General features: G+C 45.7%; 1 protein-coding gene across 2 annotated transcripts in view; it reads right to left on the bottom strand.

Annotated features, from left to right (window-relative positions):
- The window catches only part of ASAP3 (ArfGAP with SH3 domain, ankyrin repeat and PH domain 3), a 61,359-nt gene that overhangs the window by 12,860 nt on the left and 26,140 nt on the right, over positions 1–22,359 (bottom strand). For both annotated transcript variants that reach the window (XM_077337802.1, XM_077337803.1), the window contains exons 7-18: positions 19,243–19,328; positions 17,650–17,725; positions 16,707–16,793; positions 15,617–15,726; positions 13,612–13,681; positions 11,094–11,181; positions 9,373–9,421; positions 8,356–8,543; positions 5,877–6,010; positions 2,820–2,914; positions 1,315–1,495; positions 414–499 (exon numbers count right to left, since the gene is read on the bottom strand). In XM_077337802.1, the coding sequence (XP_077193917.1) occupies positions 414–499; positions 1,315–1,495; positions 2,820–2,914; positions 5,877–6,010; positions 8,356–8,543; positions 9,373–9,421; positions 11,094–11,181; positions 13,612–13,681; positions 15,617–15,726; positions 16,707–16,793; positions 17,650–17,725; positions 19,243–19,328 (1,250 nt within the window). The remainder of the gene's footprint in view (positions 1–413; positions 500–1,314; positions 1,496–2,819; positions 2,915–5,876; positions 6,011–8,355; positions 8,544–9,372; positions 9,422–11,093; positions 11,182–13,611; positions 13,682–15,616; positions 15,727–16,706; positions 16,794–17,649; positions 17,726–19,242; positions 19,329–22,359) is intronic.

The raw sequence follows: 22,359 nt of genomic DNA, 5'->3' as shown, positions 1-22,359 counted from the left end.
TCTCCGGGTTAGAGCCCCCTGCTCTTAACCACTACGCCATGCTAGGCCCTTCCCCAAAGAGCAGGAACAATCTGACTCTTGAAATAATTTATAGAGAATTAGCATATGTATGTGTGCAGCATCTTTATAAAATAAATAGATTAAGCATTCCTGCTTCAAAGGTGCAAAAAGCCTGATTTATGTCAGAAGGGTTTAGTGGGGGCTGGCCCTAGCTTAGCCTGGCCTTGCTGGCAGAAAGTCCCAGATTCAGTCCCTGGCAGCTCCACTTGAAAGGACATCAAGTGGGCATCCAGAAAGGCCTCTGAGTCATTTCCAGCCCAAAGCAGACAATACTCGTCCACGTGGGTCAACTCTGTGCAACGTGGGTGCATCAGGAGGCAAAAGAAAGCACAGCAGGCCCAGCTTCATCTTACCCATTCTGGATAAGGAAATCCACCAGCGGAAGGGAGGACTTGCTGCTGTAGCGAACAGCCAGATGCAGGGGCAGTTCCCCTTGCTCCTGTCATGAGGGAAGAAAGGGATCAGTGTGCAAAACTGTCTGTGCTTCAGTGCCACTAAAATGAGTCCAGTCAGCTCAAGGGTGGATAAAGTCACACACACAAAGGACATACAGAGTCCATTGCTTTTGCAAGGATTTTCCCAGACTCATCAACATCCAAGAACCAAGAGGATTGCCAGCCATGACTGTGTTCTTGGTAGGCTTGGCAGTTGCCCACCTGTGAGGGGTAAACCCCTGGCCCCCAGCCCCAATCCTCTGCCCCCAAGAAGCGGAGGAGAAAAAATGGCTGGAAAGTGGTCACTACTGATACTCTAGGAATTTCTCCATGACTTTATGTTCTTTACCATAGAAATTAGTGGAAATGCCTAGACTGTCACCCAGCAGTGATGCCACATCCTCCTCAAATGCGACCCCTCACCAAACACCGCCCTCAGATTCTCCCAGTATTTGCCAAGGCAATGCTCACAACCCTAATTCTTGACATTTTAACTAACTCCAGGATCTGTTTTTGATCCCCCACTTCCCCTGTATCCTTCTTAACATATTCTGCTGGAAACCTGTTTTCTTTCTCATGGGTTTATTCTTTCTCATGGGTTTATTTATTTAAATATTCACCTTCCTAGGAATCTAGGTTTTTAGCTTGATGAAATAAACAGGTCTGCAGCCCTCTTGGTACAGGAGGAAAGTATAACAACCTTATTTTACACGGAGTTCAAGGGTTGCTGGGCCAACCCTACCAGTCCTATGAAGAAGCAATACGACACATTATATATTCCATGCACCACTTGTTGCATGGCCCATTTTGCTGCCCTCACCTGGCTTTCAGGGCTGCTGAGAGGTCTGGTTAGATCAAGACCCTCTGCAAAGGCCTGGAGCAACGCCAGGAGATCCCCACTACGGATCGCTTCCGGGAGCCGGCAGGGGTCCTCTTTGCCAGCTTTGTGAACGTACTTGCGCTCCATGTACTTGGCCATGATGAATTCCTTCCGGGTGCTCCTAAGGGGAGAAAAGAAGGATACTGTGCTTGCTGCAGAGTCTTCCAAGTGGGAAGAAGTTGCCCATCTATTCAGAGTAATGTCATCCCACCAAGCTCAGAATTGTATATATGCTTCTCCCTTTCTTCTTTCATTCTTCCAACAACCCTGAGAGGTAGGTGAGGCTCAGGAGAGTGACTGGCCCAAGGTTACCCAGCAAGCTTCACAGCAGGTTGGGGACCTGAAGCCAGCCCTTTCTGATCCTAGTCAGACATACAAACATGACCTTGGTGCCGAACCCTAGAGCTGGAAGGGGCTACTGGCAATGCAACAAGGGCCTCAGTCCTGGGCCCATTCCCTTTGCCTCTTTCATATCCCCCACCAACAGTGACAAGGGGGGGGGGACGCTTGTGACACAAGCCCTAAAACGAACTCAGGCTCCGGAGTGCCACCTACAATGTGTGGCATCTTGGCCCCCCGGAGGTTTCCATTAGAACAATGCATTCATTTACATTGCAACACTGGACCATCCTGGCAGACTTAACACCTTTGGAGAAAAAGGCAATTCTCATTTGGCTCAGACCACCTATTGGTCATGGAAGTTCAAAGCCATGACCAGATGCCTGATGGAGGTGGGACCATGTGTCATATGGCTCCGATTGTTAACATTAGCCCGAACATCAGATTGGGATTGGAGAAATCAGCTTGCCACTCTTAGAAAGGACGCTGGCTTAGGTCCAATTCCTTTAACTATAAATATCTGGACATTTGGAATACCCCCTTATCTTCCGTTTTTCTAAAGTGGAAACTGAAGATTTATTGGGCCAGCTAACGATCTCTTCAGCCTCTGGTTACTGCAGGAAAGTCTGCGCATGCTCTGAGGAACCCGCTGTTTAGCTTGGCATGTGTATTTCACTTAGCTAGTTCAACTGTACTGCTATTCATTTAAGCCTTCCTGTCCTGTTGTTGCTGCATGCCTTTCTGGGGTTTCTACCCTGTCGCTTTGTGATTGTTCTGGCACTGCACCGGAAGGGTGCCTTCTCAACAGGTCAATCTAGATCAGGAGTAGTCAACCTGTGGTCCTCCAGATGTTCATGGACTACAATTCCCATGAGCCCCTGCCAGCAAACATCTGGAGGACCACAGGTTGACTACCCCTGCTCTAGAGGTCCTGAGCAGTGGCAGCGAATGACCAGTGGATTTTCCAGACAATCTGTAGGATGAGGGTGCTCCCCAGCAAAGAAAGACACCATTTCCCTCTTCCTACCATGTAGCAGGGCTTCTCATCCAACCCAATCGGACCCTTTCCATGCTCTCTTTTTGCACAGTTCTCAATTTTTACTCACATATCACTGCTTGAGGAGGGTTTCTGGGTGCCTTGTGCCAGCAACGTGGCCTCCATGACTTCGTTAAATTTGGCATTTCCAATGCTGATTGCGAGCTGTGGAAAAAAGAAGGGAGGAGCAGTGTGTAATTACGGGAGAAATCAGCCCCTGTAAAGGGGTTAAGGAAATCCATAGATAAAGGGTTTTTCCCCCCATAGGTAACCACTGGACTAGGTCAAGGAAAACAGGATGTCATTGCTAGCTAGATAGCTGCTGACCTCTGGTTTACTGCCATACTAGTAACAGGAAAAGAGCACCATGCCCATTGACTGGCAGTTCCTACAAGTACAATCTAGGAGGAAGCTGGAGGCAGATTCCTGAAAAACAGTATGCATCTATAAGCCACTAGGGTCACCCAGCCAGAAGGCAGAGTATTCATGAATACATGAAGTTGCTTTGTACCAAGCCAGAATATTGGCTCATCTTCCACAGTACAATCTTCTCTGACTTCAAGGGAAAATCTTGGAGGGTGGCTAAAATCTTTTTTTAATTGGAGGTGCCAGGAACTGAACCCCTGTGCAAAGCACATGCTCAGCTTTTGACCCAGATTTCATCTGTCTGGTTTTCCTATAAAATGAGGCTACCTAGAGAAGAAAAAGAATATTGAGAATGTCATCGAGGTGGACTGGAGCCAAACTAAAATTGGCAATTCACTTCATTTCCACCTTTGTGCTACAGGCACCTATACTTCATGTTATGCCTTGAGGTCTCTTGTTCTCCAGAAGCAGCATTTCATGGATGATTGCTGAGATGCAGTGGGAGGAAAGAAATGTCCACTCCACCAGCAAACTCAGTATATCTTCTTCCTTGATTGGCCATCAATGAAGCACGTTTATTTCCTTACCCTAGAGTGCCACTTTTTAAAAACGGTGTAAAAGTAAAAAATGAAATACCAGAAATAAAAGAACTATGATATCAGGATAAGAGCTAAATCTCGACCCCACCAAAAACTTACTGTTCCTATAAAAGCCAATGTTATTCTTCTGCAAGAAACCTGAAGAGTAGCCTCCAATTTTCCTACAGATTCAGTTCCAGCTGTGTGATGTAACCAACATGGTCAGGCTTCAGCAGGTCTAGCTATTTTGATATCATTAAAAAATAGAGCACAAATTACCTGGTTAAATTTTCCCCTCCCTTTTCCATGGCTCTCATCTAAAACCTGCAGCTATACTTATTTGATAATAAATGTTTAAAAGCCTCCAGCTAAGAGATAACGCAAATTCAGTTGGGTCTCTCATATTGTGTCTCTGAGGTCATGGAAAACTATCCAGAAGCTCAAATAATAATAGGAGGGGATTAGACTGGGCAGCTCAAATAATGCACTTTAGAAATCTAGACCTTGGGATGGCCACACGCTAAATATTTCTTGTCTGTATGCAAATCCTATGATTCAAAGATAAATTATGCGGGAGTATGTCTTACAAATTTCCTATATGTTCTAGTCTTGTAGTAGTCAAGACTTGATCTAGTAGTCAATAATTAGATGAGACTGCAAAATATACTAATATTTTTGTCAAAGAACAGTGCCGTTGATTATGTTATTTTGTCTCATCAACTTATTTGTTCAATAGTCCAGTTTTCAGGGGGAAATTAATTGTTGCCGTGCCATTCTCCTTACTTTTTAATCACAAGGATGAATGGCTACCCACTTTAAAAAGAACCACAGAGATCAATAAATGAAGAGAAAAGCACACCGCCTGCACCGCCTGTATATTTATTCACTTGAAAAGATAAAGTGAAGTAATGATGCAAGCAGGAAGGTTTTTTTCTTAAATTCATATATTGCACTGTTCAAGATATTGGTGTGCTCCATCCATATTTCCAGCCTGCTGGCTAATAGCTAAATGGCTAGCATAAATTCACCTATAATCTTGTAGAGCAATAGATAGCTGGATCGTCTTTTCTTCCTTTTTGAAAAATTGAACTATAATTTCCAATTTCCAAGTATCGGGCATTTACACATTTTCTCCAGACTCAGTAAATAATGATGCCAGGAAGGAAGCTAGCCAGTCTGTGTCAAGTTTAAGTAATTCAGATGGAATATATAGATATATGTATATATTTGCATATATGTATGACAGTGAGCCTGTTTTTATCTGTTTTTCGGCTTTTACGGCTGTTAAGTGTGTTAAGTAGCTAGCTTGCTCAGGTAGCTTGTTAACCTGTGGAAAGAAGTCAGGTAGTTGATTTCTTAGTTGTAACCAATAGCTGTTCAGGCTAATTTGAAGAGTCTTCTGTGTATGTGGGGGCAGGGGGGATAGTTCAGCATATAATCTTTTATTTATTTATATCACCTTTTATATTTATTTTTTTTAAATGGGTCACAAACACCTAAATTGCTTCTAAAGTTGAGGTCTCCCTTCCTAAGCAGCAGAAAATTGATTATTTATAGAACGTTCCAACTAGTAATAAATATACTGCTCAAGACCCTGACACTCCAGCTCCATCTAAATTCAACAGCAGTGAGGGAGGAGCCAACTATTTTGAAGACAGTCCTAGAGATAAAAATAGTCTTGATGCATTTATAAACTATGCACTGGAGGACACAGTGGACTCAACTAGCACTGCTCCAGCAGTAAGATCAACAGGAGTCCAGACAGAAAATTATAGGTTGACTGCTCAGAGTTCTCAAATCTCTCACACTAATTTACAGACAGATGCTCTTGTGACTAATTGTAGTCCAGCTTATAATTTATTAGCAGCAGAAAGTGTCTCAAAAATTGTTGAGGTCTATGGCTAACAGTATTGATAAACTACGCTCAGCTTTTACAAGGGAAGTAAGTAAACCAACATGCCTCTCTGAATTTAAAAATAGGGGGGAAAAATATGGAATACTGACAATCAAATTGTAGACATGAAATTATCTTTACATGACAATAACTGTCAATAGATGCTTTCCCCTTACATAAGAACTGTCCCTCTTGGAAAACCATCACATTTAAAATGTAATGAACCACAAGGTTAATGAAACCCCCCCCCCCACACACACACACACCAGTTCACAGATAAAATGCTCACCAGTAATTCCGAAGTGGAGAGCACGTCTAAGGTCAGGGATTGGATGCGGGAGTAGTGGACCCCCAACTCACGATGGATTCCTGAGCACTCAATACACGTCAGGATGCCAAGGTTGGTGGAAAGCCAGGTGGGATCTGCAAGGAAACACTCAATGCACTCAATGGTGTTGTACAAGTGACATTTCCTTCTCTTTTCAACTCACCTCCCATGCAGAAGCCCCCCTCCCCCGCAGCAAATGGGACACTCTGCTTTATAGCCTTGACAGGTCAAAGAGATTTGTAGAAGAAGCAAGGGCTGGTTTGCACATTATGATGATTAAGAGCGTTTCAACAGTCACTAAAAATTGTGGCAGCAGTCATGAAGCTCCCCAGAATTGCATTACTTTCACACAATAATCTCACAAGTCTCGTGCCATGATTAACACGTTCCCTATTTGCTACACTTTTTGTGAATCCCAAGAAAATTCCTTGGGAGGGAATTTGCAGTGACCTAAAGCAGAAGCTTTAAAACGGTAATGACTGGGGAAGGCACTGGCAAACCACCCTGTATTGAATCTGCCATGAAAACGCTAGAGGGCGTCACCCCAAGGGTCAGACATGACTCGGTGCTTGCACAGGGGATACCTTTACCTTTACTTTAAAGCAGAAGCTCAAAAATTGCATTGGCTTCTGACACTATTTCCCACTTCAAAATGATGACATTTGAGATCCAATCAATTCTGTGCCTCTTCCCTTCCCTGCTGTATTTTTTTTTAATTGAACATGATTGCATCAAAATGTAGTTCCAGGTAGCACAAGGCCACGATACACATACCCTACCCATCTCACCATCCAGCCAGATTGAACATTCAAAAGAACACACTATGTAGATTTCATGCAGGGAAATGGAGCCTTGGTCAATTCCAGACAGGGAGGCTAGGAACCTTGCTAATTTCATCCATTAGCCTCCCTCGGCTTTCTCCAAGTACAAATAATGCTTTCTTTTTTACAACATAGGAGCATCCTAACAAAATCACAGAGGTTTTTATTTGTTTTCTGTTTTATATAATAACATGCATTATATCGGGGGGAGGGGTGAAGGGGGAAGAACTTGACGGAACAGAATGGTTGCCTGAAGTGGCGCTCTTAAAACAAAGGTACAAGCAGGCACCATTTTTCCCAAGCTGTCTTTGAATTTGCATTGCTCTTGAGAAGGCTGGGGGGGGGGCTTAATGAGCCACACAGCATATGGAAAAGAGGAGCATTTGGGCACCTTTCCCATGGAATGAGGAAGGGAGGGGGGCTGGCAATGAGAGTAAGACAAGTGAGGAGTGAAAGGGGGCATTTTCCCGTTTTTATTGCTTTAGGATGCCATTATGTTATTGCACCTGCTTGGATTGTTTTTGTTTTTTTTTAAGGGAAGGGAGGCGAGGCAGGAGCTAGGAACATTGATTCTCCCAACAAAAGTATAAAATGCAAGCAAACAGACTCCCAGATGGTGCTGGAGAGAACCACAAATGTAGAATGTGAGGCGCAAAATCAGGACTGGCATCCAGGATTCAATGCAGCGAGAATGCACCGGCAAATAACAACTGCAGAAATGACCTAAATTAATTAAGACTATAGCATAATGAAACAGAGATGGGTGCTTTTACAGAGTGAACAGGAGTGTAAACTCTCACTATTCTATGTATTACCTAGCTCTTAGTGTATCAATTTCTACTTTGAACTCCCAAGCACATGTCTGATCCACAGTTCTCAAGATACTCACAAAGATTTTCTAATGTGTGAATTTGCCCTTGAGCTATGATCCTAATAGACAGCATGTAAATCCTTATCTGAACAGAAAGGATGTATCCTAATGTAGTTTTTCCCCCTTCATGGTGGTTTGAGATGGGGGCAGGCTTGTCACTTCCCTCTCTGTAATGACAAATGCTCACACTTGGCCCCATTTTCTCACTGACTTGAAGAACAGGAGAAAAAATGGAAAAGGGGGGTGGGTAGTCTGTGGAGAAATTCCTAGAGCATCACCATTCTCTATGGTAAAGACCACAGAGACTAGAGGGATTTCTAGAGCATTGCCGGGAAGTGACATTGCTTCTGCAAAGAGGGCTGGAGAATGCAATGTCACTTCCAAATGATGCTCTACAAATCCTTGCATCTCTATGGTCATTTCTATAGAGACTGGGGAAAATTCCTAGAACATTATAGTGAATTAGATATCACATACTCTGAAATTCCATCCTTCCCAGGCACAGCATTCCCCTAATGTTTCGATATTTGCCTGTGCAGAGCTGGCAACCCTATATGGGGGTAGGGGAGAGCAAGCAAACCTCTGGTCAGTTCTGAATAATGCTCAAAGTGGTGTTTCACTAGCTGAGTGAACATCAGACTGCAAATGTAAAACCTGTCAAAATGCCCTGACTTCATGCAAGGCATTTAAGGAGCTATATCAGCAAGTTCATACCACAGTGAAGAGCACTCAGTGCTTCTGAACCTACCTGGGGCTCCGCAGTCACAACATTGCCTGTTCCCTGGCATGTTCTTCACCTCAGTAATAACAAACTGAGTAAGTTCCTGTAAGCCACTATCCATCAATCCCCCAGCAGAAGACATGCAGCCTCCTGGGTCCATCTTGAAAGCATTGCTGAGAGCCTCATCCTTGCTATTTTGGAGTACAGAGACCCACCTGGGAAAGACAAGCCCAATAAGCAATCCAAGCAGCAAGGGTAGGCAGGAAGGGATCGCACTGTAAGGAAGGGAAATGTGGATTTCATAGTGACATAATTGGGAGGTTTACACTAATGTCTGTATGACTTCAGTCTCAGAAAACCGTCCCTGATAACCATTCACGCGATGGGTTTATCCTTGGGAAATTTCCATTAGAAGCTTTAAAGTCCGCAAGTGAAGTGTGATAGTGAGTCTCAAACTAGGCTCTGGGAGACGCAGGGTTCCAGTCCCCCATTCTGCCACACAGATTCCTGGGTGACCTTGGGCCAACAATTACCTTGGATCAGGCTTTCATGACTCCTTGGAGTTATTGATGGCTCTGGAAGGGTTTCCCAAATGGGTGGGAGTTAATTATATAAATATTTGTTAAGCATTTATCAGGTGATATGACCATATATGGTCATGTTGACCCCCCCCCCCACAATTGGCCAATGGTGGACCTGGAGGGGATGGGAAAGGAAGAGGCCCCGAGTGAGTATGGACACAGCTATGCTTCCCAAACATGTTCTGCACAATCACACCACTTCTGGGGTTCCTCGAAGCCTGAAGAATGTTTCAGGGGGTTCTCAATGGTTAAAAAAATGAGAAAGGCTACCTTGGATAAAATTAAGACAAAACAACTGAGCCAACCAGGAAGGGAGAATTTAACAATAAAGTCATTATTGTTGCATATTATTATAGATAGATGACACCCTTGGAGAAGGAATGGGACAAAAATGCACTAGAGACACTCATAACTATAACAGCAGCAACAACATTATAGTTTTAAATAACAAATAAATAAATACATGATGCACTCCTGCTCATCCTCAGCTTGGAAGTGATAAGTCCGGTTATCTACGATAAGAGAAAGAGATGGGTCACCTACAATATCCTCACAAAAACAATTCTGCATAAACTTAATGAAGAAGCAGGCATCTATAATTCTGACCTTATACCAGTCATGTCCTCTCTGCTCTCAAACTCCTTGTCCAAAAGTTTCAAAGTCCTCCATGACCTTCTTGCCCCAATCTCTCTCCAGTCATATCCTGACACACCCTTGTCCATGACTGGTCATCCTCAGCAAGCCAAAAGGTCTCTTGCTCCTCCAAATGACTTCACCCTTTCTCTGTTGCTGCCCTTTATGCTTGTGAGTGTCCACCCCCCAAAACAGGCACAATGTCACCTTGAAATCTTTCTTCAAAGCTCACCTACACTGCAAGGCCCCTGAGACAGTCTCTTAGTCCTCCTTCCCTATTAAATGTCAAGCATATGCACCTGGAATGAATGTACATTCCTTCTTATAAAATGGAAATTGAGGCTGTAAGAGGAACAGCTTAGCCGGTGCAGTTTCAGTTTACTTGGGGAATGTGCAGAAAAGGGAGATGTTTAACCCATTAACATCCACTTGATCATGCCCATCAGCTACTTTATTTCAGGCTTTTTGCTTGGACTTACATTGGCAACCTGTGAAAATTTCTTCTCCTCAGCGGGGGTGAAGTCATCATCCTCTGGGTAACGCCTCCTACTTGCTCTAAGGCAGGGTTTATGCAGATTAAAATGATCCCCAAGAGCAGGGGTGTTTGCTGGCAGGGGCTCATGGGAATTGTAGGCCATGGACATCTGGAGGACCACAGGTTGACTACCCCTGCCCAAGAGGACCAGCAGGAGGCAGATCTTCTCCAGTCTTGCCGAAGTCAAGCTCCAGATGGAAAACTAGAGAACTTATTGGGCTAAACTTCCTCCTGTGTAAACTAATGGGAAGACTTCATCCAACCTTGGTCTGAAGAAAAAGGCATTCACTAAAGAACCATGAAAATACTCTGGTTTCTCTTCAGATCACATAAATCTTTTGCCTTTTACTAAAGAACCATGAAAGAGCTGGCTGAGCAAGTCTTGTCTGGAGCAGAAGGGCTTTCTGAGGAAGGTCTGCCACCTACTGGTCCTCTTAGAGATAAGTTTAATTGGCATAAACACTGCCTTGGATAGGTCTGAGGAGGATTCCCCTTCACACACCCACACCCATGCCAAAGAGGTGAAAGGAATCCTGGTTTTGAACTTGGTAATCCTACAGAGAGCTGAGATAAATAATTCCCATTTTAAACAATTTTCACCAGTTCCACGATACCACTCAGAGATCATTTAAAACAAGAGATTTCCCACAACTAAAAGATGTTTCCATCCATGCCCAACTGTTCCTACTTTAAAAGGGTTTTTTAGCCATCAAGGCACAGCTGACTTAATCTTGACCCCTAGTGGGTTTTTCAAGGCAAGAGACATTGAGGTAGCTTGCCATGGCCTGCCTCTGTGTCACAATTCTGGTCTTCCTTAGCGGCCTCTCATTCCGACACTAACTGAGCCTGTTCATCTTTTGACATCGAACAAGATCAGGCTAGTGCTGGCTATCCAAGTCAGGGCACTTCAAAAGGAAGGCTATGTTTTAAAGAAATATACTAAGAGCAACATTGTACAATCCCCCTGCTGGTATTGGGACAACAATGTTAGGCACTGTGGCAAGTCCTTGACTTACGGGTCACAAGGTCAAAGGATTTTTTATCTTCTGGGATTGGCCTCACTTGGCAGGTCAAGAGGTTTAGCTTGACAGGAGGCCGATTGATCTGTGAAGGAGACAAGGAAGGGAGAGAACTCTAATATAGGTCACACATCCGCCAGAGTCTAGCTTCATGGTAAAAAGCCCTTTGGGGCAGAAACAAGAGCCAGAAATTAATTTAAGAATTCAGACATGCATTTTATTCCATGTCATCAGGCTCCCTTGGTCCTTCCCTGTCAGGGAGGAATTTCCATCAACCTGTAAAAGAGAAATGCAAAAGGAGCAGCTCAGATTGGTGTGGACTTAGCTTGACTTGCATCTGTGCAGGAACGACTGTTGCTCAGTTTTGCTCATCAAAACCTTGCTCTGGCCCCTTTGTTATTCATATTTTAAAAGGGAAAGTGTGTATTTTAAGAAAACATCTTTTCTCTTAGGAGTCCATGGGGATTCTCGATCTCTAGAAGGGGACTATGAGCTACTGTTGAGTAAGTTCTGGAACGGACAGGTGATATCTAACCTGTTTTCCAGGTGGCCCACTCAGCCCTTCGCCTGAATGCCAACGAGGCTGCTTGAATTCTGCATCTCATAGACCAGCAGAGGTGCTTGGCCTTTCAGTTGCAAATCCCTCTCCAGCAGAGGGAATAAGGGATAACAAAGCTCTTTCCCTCAGCCTTTTAGCAATTTGTATTTCTTAGCTACAATGTAGCCTTCTAAGCATATTGAGTCCCTTGGACTGCAAGGCGAATAAACCGGTCAGTCCTAGAGGAGATCAGCCCTGACTGCTCCTTAGAAGGCCAGATCCTGAAGATCAAACTTAAATACTTTGGCCACCTCATGAGAAGGAAGGACTCCCTGGAGGAGAGCCTAATGCTGGGAGTGATCGAGGGCAAAAGAAGAAGGGGACGACAGAGAATGAGGTGGCTGGACGGAGTCACTGAAGCAGTAGGTGCAAACTTAAATGGACTCCGGGGAATGGTAGAGGACAGGAAGGCCTGGAGGATCATTGTCCATGGGGTCGCGATGGGTCGGACACGACTTCACAACTAACAACAACAAGCCTTCTAGGAAGGTAGGTAGATAAGTAGGTGGGGGGGGGAAGAAAGAAGGAGACATTAATAAAACATTATTTTAAATTATTCAGGCCACCAGAAGGCAATCACAACCTGGCATCTTTACAGAGTTTTCATGAATTTCTCTTTTCCCAGGCCTTTTAAAATATAGGAACTGGAAAGGCCTTTGACCACTGCCATAAAGTCAGACAACTGCCAAGCTGCCCGAGTCCATAACTCCTAAGCGTATTCCTGCCTTTCACTTGGCTGGAGTCTGCTAAACATAACTGCACAGCGCTCATTCTCACAACATTCACATGAGAACAGAGGAACAGGCCCAATTCTGAGAGTTCAAATGAACAGAGGAGAGGAGACCCATCCAAACTCCCTGCCAAGATCAGACCCAGTCAAAAGATTTTAGTAGGATGACAGAAGATTAGAGTGGAAAATAGAGAAACAGAAAATGGAATCTTCATCTGGTGGGCTAGCCCATGCTAGAAAGTGGCACCTTGTACACAGGCCTTCTTCAAACATTACAGCCAGATGTGTCAGGACCCAGACAATCATGCACAGATCCTCTCAATGTGTGCTATCTGCATGCACATTATTATGTACACCTTCAGTATATGCACAAATCAGCAAAAGGAATTTCTAGGGTGCCAACCCAAGTAGGGAATTCTTCTGGAATTACAACTGATCTCCCAACCACAGACATCAGCTCCCCTGAGAGTCTGGAGGGTGGTCCTTATGGCATTGCTTCTCTACTGTGCTCCTTCCTCTTCCTAAACTCCAGGGACTACCTCCAAGTAGCCAGGAATATCTCAAGCTGAAGTCAGCAACCTGAGAGATCCAATATGGACTCAAGATAGACAAAAGGCCGTACATCTTCTTGCAATGCACAATTAACTTGTGGAACTCCCTGCCACATGAGACAGTAATGGGTGCCAGGGGATCTAACTGGTTCATCAATGGTTACCAGCCAAAAACCTAACCAGAGACTCTATGTTTTGAGCCAGTCTACCTCTGAACACTGGAGGGCAGCAACAAGGGGAGATGTACAGATACTGACTTCCAGGTGGACCACAGGATCCCCTGAATACAACTACTCTCCAGGCAACAGAGATCAGGTCCCCTGGAGAAAATGGCTGCTTAGAAGGTGGACTGTATGGTATTATTCCCCACTGATGTCCTTCCCCCCACCAAACTCCGCCCTCTGTAGGCTCCACCCCTAAAGTCTACAGGTTTTTCCTAACCCGGAGCTGATAACCCTAAGGAGGTCAGCCTCTGTGCCATGGCACATGGGCCTTCCAAAGTCCTCTTCTGACCAGTGTGGGGAAACAGGTTGCTGGTCTGAGCAGGGCTCTTCTTATGTCCTGAAGAATTCCAAGTCAGCTAGGGAAATTTGGAGAATTCTTTGGACCCCTACCCCCTAGTCAACCCCTGCTTACCGTGCTGTGAGAGATGGTAAGATAGCCATACTTCACGCCACATTTTCTCTTCTGCCACACTTTCCGAATCCTAGGACCACAAAAAGAAAGGTTGGCCCTTTGCACCATGGACTGCCTCCCCACCAGAGGCCACAGACTGCAACAGCAGTGTCTCCCCTTTAAGGACCTTGTCATTATCTATGGGCGGAGCACCCTTAAGCAAATGGAGAGGAGAAGAGTGTGTGTATGTATATATCAGGTGTAGGAATTATAATTGTAGCCCATGAACATCTGGAGAACCACAATTTGGCCATCCCTGATATAAATGATGCATGTGCATATGTTATGCTGGATACAGAATAGATCCACTTATACAAAGGGTGGGGGAAGATTTTTTTTTCCTGTTTCCTTCCCACAGCAACCCTCCTCCAGCCCTGACCCAGAGGAGCAGCACGGGGTGACATCTGGCCTGCAGCAAGCAGCGGGAAAGTGAGAAAGTTGTGCTTCACATGTGGAAATCCTACTCATGGGAAATTTCAGCAGGGCTGAAGTGACAGATTACAGAAGAACCCCAAGTTTGAAAGAGGAAACAGACCCAAAAAACAATGCTGTATAAAGATATACAGCTCTTCCTAGGCTCAGTAACTTCAAAGATACAAAAAATATGACATTATTTATGCTACAGTCATTTGGATCTGTAAGCCATTTAAAGCTGTAAAGCTGCAATTAAAATAGCATGTCAATAAAGGCGTTCCTTCCAGCTCCCACCCCCACACAGCAGCAGTCAACAGAATTCTGCTTTGTCTGTTCTTTGATAAGCTTTGTTAGCTACTTTCAAAACTCAAATTGGAAATGAAAAAGGAGATAAAGATTTCAATAACTAAATCAACGAGGTCCCTCTGAGATGCATCAGTTGGGAAACTCTGCCGTCAGGAATCTGCTTGGATCCTGCTTTCTCCAAGATCAGACCACTGTAACTGGCCCCACACTTGAAGGGACTCCAGTTTTTTTTTTTTGGGGGGGGGTTGCCCTCAAGTCACAGCTGATTTATGGAGATCCCATTTGGTTTTCAAGGCAGGAGATAAGAGAGAGTTTGCCTGGTGTCTCACCAGGGCCAGGCCTTCTTGGTTTCCGATATCTGATGAGACTGGGCTACCTTGAACTATCCAGGGCCGGGTACTCTTTATTTACCTTCAGACAAAACCAATAACTCATCACAAGCCTTGTATGGTGCCCTGGGTGGAAGGTGGATTCAAGGGCAATTCAGGATTTTAGGGAAAACAGCCCCTCCTCCACCAGTTGGCTGGTAGCCCACACTGGGGAGTAGATATCACTCACTCCACCCTAAGGACAAACCCCCCAGGATTTTGGATTTAGAGAAAGCCAACTTGTTTATTGCAGCTTTAGAGATAAAGGCTAAGAGTAAGGGGTTCAAATTACAGGAAAGGAGGTTCCTGTATTTTCTGACAGTGGGGGGCTATTCATAGATGGAAAATGCCACCTTGGAGGGTGATGGTGTCTCCTTGGTGTAGTAGTTAAGCGTGGCAGCTTCTAATCTGGCGAGCTGGGTTTGATTCCCTGTTCCTCCCCCGGGTGGGGAATCCCAGGGTATAAGATCGGGTCCCCCCGCCCTCTGGCCCTGAGGCCCCTTTGTGCAGTATTATACTCCCCCTCTCTCTATACAAAGTTGTTTCTCTTCATAATAAAACTATTTTATTATTTTAATAAACTTGGTGCCCCACCTCTCTTTGCATACATAACTCTGCCAACAGGTTAATGATCACAGAATGAAAGTTGAGAACCACTGGTCTAAACCTCACCTGGAAAGGACCGACTCCTAAACAATAAACTGCACGGAACGCTTCCACCTCATGGCTGATTAAATCTGAAACTGTCAGCCCAATGATTATGATGACATCAGGTGTCACCTTTCATAATCAGTGAGATACAAGAATCTTTCCAGAATGGGGCTTCTTTTGTTGGTACACACTACAAATGTAGGATAAAGGTCACTTCTGGTTCTTACCCATCACTTTTCTTGTGCAGAAATCCAGACTTCTCCGTCCCATACTGCTTATTGCCTTGGTGTTGATGGATGCTGTACCCACTATCTGAATTCTTCCTGTTAAGGTTGTCCTGAATCCAGCAGATAGCATAATCATTATATCAAAAAGTATTCCAAGCACAAGTAGTGTGATCCCTTCACACACGGTCAATTCTCCAAACCCCTTTGGGGAGGCAACTGTCTAAAGACTGTCTTGAGAGCCAGTATGGTGGTCTATATCAGTGGTCCCCAACCTTTTTGAGGCTGGGGACCGGTGGCAGCAAGGGCAATTGCCCGGCCGCACACGCTGCGCATGCGTGGCACTTTCGCATGTGCGGCACCCTGCTTCCCTCTCCTTTTCACATGTGCGAAAGTGCTGCACATGTGCGGCCTGGCCGCACATGCACAACGCAAGTGCACGGCCCTGTTTCCCTCTCCCCCCCTCCCACAGTAAGAAGCTTGCCGGGCCACAAGCTTGTGGCCTGGTAAGTTTCTTACTGAGGAGGGGGGCAGGGAGAGGGAGCCGCGGCCCAGTGCCAGGGCCTTCGCGGCCTGGCACCGGGCCATGGCCCAGTGGTTGGGGACCACCGGTCTATAGAACAGGGGTAATCAACCTGTGGACCTCCAGATGTCCATGGACTGCCAGCAAATGCTGGCAGGGGCTTATGGGAATTGTAGTCCATGGACATCTGGAGGACCACAGGTTGACTATCCCTGTTATTTAGAAAACTGCAGGAGTCTTGAGATCCAAGTTCAGATTTCCCCTCAGTCATTCACACTCTCAGGCCTGTCACTCACACTCCTCCTTCTGCCTATCTACCTCACATTCTCATCGTAAGGATAAAATGGAGGAGAACAGAACCTTGTAAAGCACTCTTGAAGTTCTAGGAGGAAGAGAAGGAGACAAACAAAACACCCCCCCCCCATAAGAAAGAAACAGTAAGTGAAATGTTAAACTGGAGTTCAACCTGCATAAAACAATGACACTCACAGTCCAACAGTTCCAGTTCCACTTTGCCTTGTGGGTGCTCCTTGCATTCCTGCCCCTCACAACAATAGCAGGCCCACTCACCCCTTTGTTCTCCAGCTGCAAGATGCCTCGGAGGGAATCTCGGATCCGTGTGAGCTGCTTTACCTCTTCTTCCTTTGCCCGATGCAGCTAAAGTAGGAAGACCAGATAAGAATCTGATGAAAGGGGACCGCTATCCCTGATGCAGCCCCCCACAGAAGGCAAAATCCAAGTTTCAAGAGCCTCCAAATTAGAACTGCCCTTATCACTTTGTTGTTGTTTAGGTTGCTGTGCTTTATCTGCCTTTCATCACATCAGACTCTGATTCATCCATGTTGGTTGCATCTGCTCTGATAGCAGTAGTTCTCCAGGGTCTCAAGTTGATGTCTTCCATATCAACCATTTTAACTGGAGATGCCACAGACTGAATCTAGGATCTTCTGCATGCAAAGCAGATGTTCTGTTGCTAAGACACGACCCCTCCCCATGCTGCTTTTGCTGCTGTTTTATGGTTTCACAGACAATGTTTGCCTTGTTTCTGTTTTCCTATTGTATTTTGTTGTCTTAAAGGGCCCAAGGTCAGCAAGCTGACAGGGCAATCTTATGCAGAGATGCTCCAGTCTTAAGCTATGGATTGCAAGGGGCTTAGCTTGGAGTATTGCTGTATAGCAGCCTTTTTCAGCCTTTTGACCTCAGTACTGTGGTTCAGAAGCTCTGCTGTATAGCATAGCAGTCTAACTAGCACTATCTAGAAAAAGGAGAACATAAATGCATCAAGTAAATACATAAAGCACGAAGTTTTCCCCAGAAAAATTATACACAGAAAGGTCCAAGTTGCATTCCAAGCATCAGGTGAACGTTAAGAGCTGTTTAAGGCCCTTCTAACATGCTAATTTTCATCTGTCCTAGAGGGGGCAGCACAGTTAACATGAACAATAGTATCCCCCATTTTTGAAAACCCCATTATAACCGAGGCACTGCCACTGATCTCTTATGTGCAACTTACTGCATGTAAGGAGGCCACAAGCTTCTCAATGAACGGGTACAGATTCTGGGATGCCTTCCATCCATCTTGGAAGAAACTGGTTGCGATTTTGAGTTTTGAGTGAAGAGAGGTATGAGGAGAGAGACAGAGAAAGGCATCTAAGATTCTTAGCACTGCTATAAAACACGTATCCAGACAAGACCCTAAGACAGTTATAGGGACTGTTAAAAACTAACTGTTTTAATAGAATCACGAGTTGGACCTTGCTCCTATGAATTTGACTAGTAACTGTGACAAGTTGCTGGAATCTTCAGGAGGTCTCCGAATTAAATGCTGGGGGGGGGGGTGCCTGTTACCTTGGCAATGTATCTAATTTACCTTTCAGCTGCCTGCTGTTCAAAACACACCGTTAGACCTTTGTTGACAATTACCGTATTTGCATATAAGACGACTGGGCGTATAAGACGACCCCTCAACATTTCCATTCAAAATACAGTACTATGGGCAGCTATGTCTATCCCAACTGAAGTGCATCCGGCGTATAAGACGACCCCCCCCACTTGGAGGCATGTTTTTCAGGGGGGGGAAGTAGTCTAATTTGGGCAATTCCTGGAGATGTGTGGGGTGTTGCCCCAGGATGGTGGAGTCTCAAAGGAAGGGAGCTAAGTGCGGATGTGTTATCTCATAGAATCCACCCTCTGAGACTGTTATTCCTCCAAGCCCAGGGGATCTGATTTCTGGAGATCAGCTGTAATTCTACAAGAACTCCAGGCCCCACCCAGCAGTTGGTAATCCTGTTGTTGTCCTAAATTCCCTTTTCCCCTTAAATTAAGATCCAAGCAGAGCAAGCAGTTTTAGGACAAACAAGGACAGCATAAAAGCGGCACAAGGAATACCAAGGCCAATATTCTTTTCCTCATTAACTGGTTGTACCGCTCTGTTACACCACTGAATAAATACCAGCAGTCACACAACAGTTTACTTAGCACACCTGCTCCCAAAAGCAAGCAGGAACGAGATTCCTGCATGCACAGTATTATCTCCTTTAAAACCCCATGCAATTTGCATGCAGTAAGTAGCATCATTGGGTGCACCTACTGAAACCGGGGGGGGGGGGGAGAGGCACGTAAGAGTGTCCGTGTCAACGGTAGATTCTCCATGTGCATACATTGCCTGCATTTGGAGGGTGGCTACTTGCCAAGGGGGAAGCATGCTGGCAGCTTACAATGGGAGAAACCAAAAGAAACAGAAACAACAGCTGGAAGGGGAGGTAAAGCATCAGAGCCATGGCATAGGAGAAGGGAGCATCTATCCCCGTCATGCCATTGCCACTCATTAATTCTGGTATGGAAAAAAGACAGGCACCTCCTTTATATCTGTCTTTTTCCTACATAGTCTAATAGCGGGGGGGAGGGGGGATCTCTGCACAGAAATGACCCAGAAGAAAGGTTTTGTGAACTATGCTCGCCACTTTAAGACTCCTTTAAAAGCCCACTGAGCTAGCAGACATTGCTATATCCCGTACCAATGAATCTGACAACAGAATAACTTATTTTGAAAACTCCAGAGAAATGACACAAGCAGCTGACTGATATTTCATGCCCGCACCCTTACTTGTGTTGTGCATGATAAAACTTGATGAGGCTCTGCAGAAAGTCTGGTCCTTGTTTGGTTTGGCTGTCGTTGGCTTTCAGGAGGTACTGGATAGGGGAGAGAGTGGCAAAGAGCAGGTTAGGAGGTGCCCTTGGTTTGGGTCACTATCATGCCGATACTGTAAGACTCTCTTCAAAAAAAGATAAATACTTGGGGGCAGAGACCATGCCCAGTGAACTGGAAATCTGAGCACTCGCCTTTTTTCTCTTTGGCACTAAATTTAGAGGACGTGCTCTTTTGTGTGATTTACTCAACAATATTTTAATATCCTAAGGATAACTTGCATACATAATTTCGTTTGAGAGATACTCTACCTACCTTATTCCATTTGTGCTGATATTTTGCATCTGGGATACTATCAAAAAGAGGCTCAGCCAAGCCAAAAGCCCAAACATACCAATCCTCAATGGAAATCTACTGAACACTTAACTCAGGCGGGTTGGTTCTACACTCCAAATGTATAGTTCTTGGGTGAGAAGGTTTGACAAACAGGATTCTACCGGAGGGGGGTGGGTAATCTGACCACACTGCTGAGCCAGTATATTCAGGCTCAGCTACTCCCCTGGGAGCCCACTTGCAGCAATGGGAGTTGCTCAGAACATAGAGCAGCTCCCAGGGCATGCTGCTGGTGGGGCCAGGCCCAGAACAGCTTCTGGCATTTGCAGGCAACATAGCTGTGCTTGAAGTAGCTCCTGGGGCTCTGTGCCATGACAGCCGGGCTCCATTTCAGCTAATGTCAGGCTCCATTGCAGCTCAAAAAATGCTGCAGTGGAAGCAAAGTGCATGGGCAGATGACAGTTTTTAATATTTCGAATTTTAAAATGTTCAGATTTTCCCATAAACCCTGGGAATGCCCCCAAGTTTTCAGAAAAATCTGCTTAGTGTCCCATGTGAAATGCATTCACAGACTTTGGGGTCTGCAGATAGGGGCTACACACTGCTAATTGTATATAGAATTGAGGAGTAGAAAAGTCACACATATCACTGTAAATTACATGGGGAAGGAAACAAAAAAGAATATGAAAGGAAAACACACGCAAACCACATAGGGGCTATTCAAATCATGAAGGATTTTTTTCCTTTTGCACTATGGTTCTTTGTAAGTTTCCAAAAATCATTTCTCCTACAATTTCCTCCATTATACTGTGGCACAGGCTACACACACAGCGTGGCTTTATAATCCATGTACAGAGAAGAGGGTTTTTGTTGTACCCATCCCTGCAGCCCGATCAATGTGTCAAGAGTCCACAGAATAGAGCAGGGGTAGTCAAACTGCGGCCCTCCAGGTGTCCATGGACTACAATTCCCAGGAGCCCCCTGCCAGCGAACGCTGGCAGGGGGCTCCTGGGAATTGTAGTCCATGGACACCTGGAGGGCCGCAGTTTGACTACCCCTGGAATAGAGGATTCACAGGCCAGTGCCAAGCACTGCTGGAGGTGGCCTTCGTTAGAGAAAGTAGCCCCAAGTGACAGAAGGCAGGTCAGAGTGCCAGCCCAAGGCCATGTGAGATTGTGGCTCTGTCCTGTTGAGCACACGGCTTTATATTTGCTGGACGTGCTGCCTGCTGTCACATCTGGTCAGGGAGTTGCATCCCTCTTTTGCATTGAAACGGGAAATGCCAGCTACTGCTTCTGACAGGGTGTGGGCAAGAGGTCCTCACGTGAACAACCCGCCCCCCTCCCTCCACTACCACTGTCTGTTTCACCCTCTCTTTCTTGTACACATATCCCTGCCTCGGCATGACGGAAGAGCTCCCTTAAGCCGTTTGTCTAATTCTGGGTGACACCACATTGTTTGGCCACCCCTGCTCTAGTGCCTCTTCCAGAAGAAACGTGGGCTTCTCAAACACCCACCAGTTCAGTTAGATGGCCTGCTGCAAACAGGGAGCTGATCTTTTGCCTGCCTCCTTTGTGGGGGTTTGGCAGGCTGCCTCTACTGTTCCTTCCTAACAGGGCAAAGCAACTGGCTCGTCACGCTTGTGCACTGCCAAACATCCTTCTGCTCCATCCACACCTTGCTGAACTCCTGCTATCCCTGACAGGCAGCTATGTGAGACACAAAGCGTATAAGCTGGTGTTCGCCTGAGCAGCTCTCAGGGACGGATCCACTGGGATCAGCAGTATTCTCACACACGTGCAGCTTTGGAAAAGCCTGACGCAAGCCAGCTTGGCTGGCATCCATGGCCAAGCAGAACAGTCATTCTGTTCTGGTGACACAGTCATAACAAGGCAGGTCAGCTAGCTTGCCTATGGGAAACGGGAGATGGCTCCTGCACCTGGGGGAAATTCCCACTTCCTAAGGGAAGTGGATGGGCGGCGGAGGGCTTTCTGCAGGACCATGGCAAAGCATCCATCCAGAGTCTCCACGTGGTGCCAGCCCCCCCCCCCTTTAAGTGCTCAGGATTGCTAAGACGCACTTCAGATCTGAATCCAAACCAACCTGCGTCATCAGATCCACTGCGAACCCTTGCGGCTTTCCCCCCTCACTCCTCCAGTGTTGGAGAGAGAGCCACATCAACTACTTCCATGCGCTATTATTTATTTAACAGTGCAGCCATTCAAAGGCGTGACTCAGTCTCTGGCTAAGCCCCAAATGATTCCACAGAACCAAGAAACAAACCACAACAAGGAAGGCAAGCCACTACCCCCCCCCCACACACACACACACACAGCCTTTCCATAGGCCTTTAAATACTGCTGGAAAACCCTTCCAAAGAAGCCACCCAGTCAAGCCTCTTTCAGTCAGATGGGGCCGTCTCAGAACACACCCGTGAGGTGCTGGATTCCTCCAGGGAAACAAATGCACATTTATCTGACAAGGCAGCAAGCCTCCTGCCCTCAGAGCCAAACTAATCCTGATGAGAGTCCACAGCCCAACCTATGGATCCTGGCACCCTTTTTAACAATTCCCAATCAGGCCCCTTAACCTGGCACTGTCATCCATGGATCAAACCTGTGGAGGAGGTCACACATCTAGTTTAGGCCCAAGAGTTGTCTTCCCCTTTTGTAAATAGCTGATTAGCACAGCTGCTGAGGCACAACATGGCCTTAGCCATTACAGTGTCAAGGCAGGACAACA

The sequence above is a fragment of the Paroedura picta genome, chromosome 5 (assembly GCF_049243985.1).
Source record: "Paroedura picta isolate Pp20150507F chromosome 5, Ppicta_v3.0, whole genome shotgun sequence".
NCBI lineage: Eukaryota > Metazoa > Chordata > Lepidosauria > Squamata > Gekkonidae > Paroedura > Paroedura picta.
This window is presented reverse-complemented; position numbering and strand designations above follow the sequence as displayed.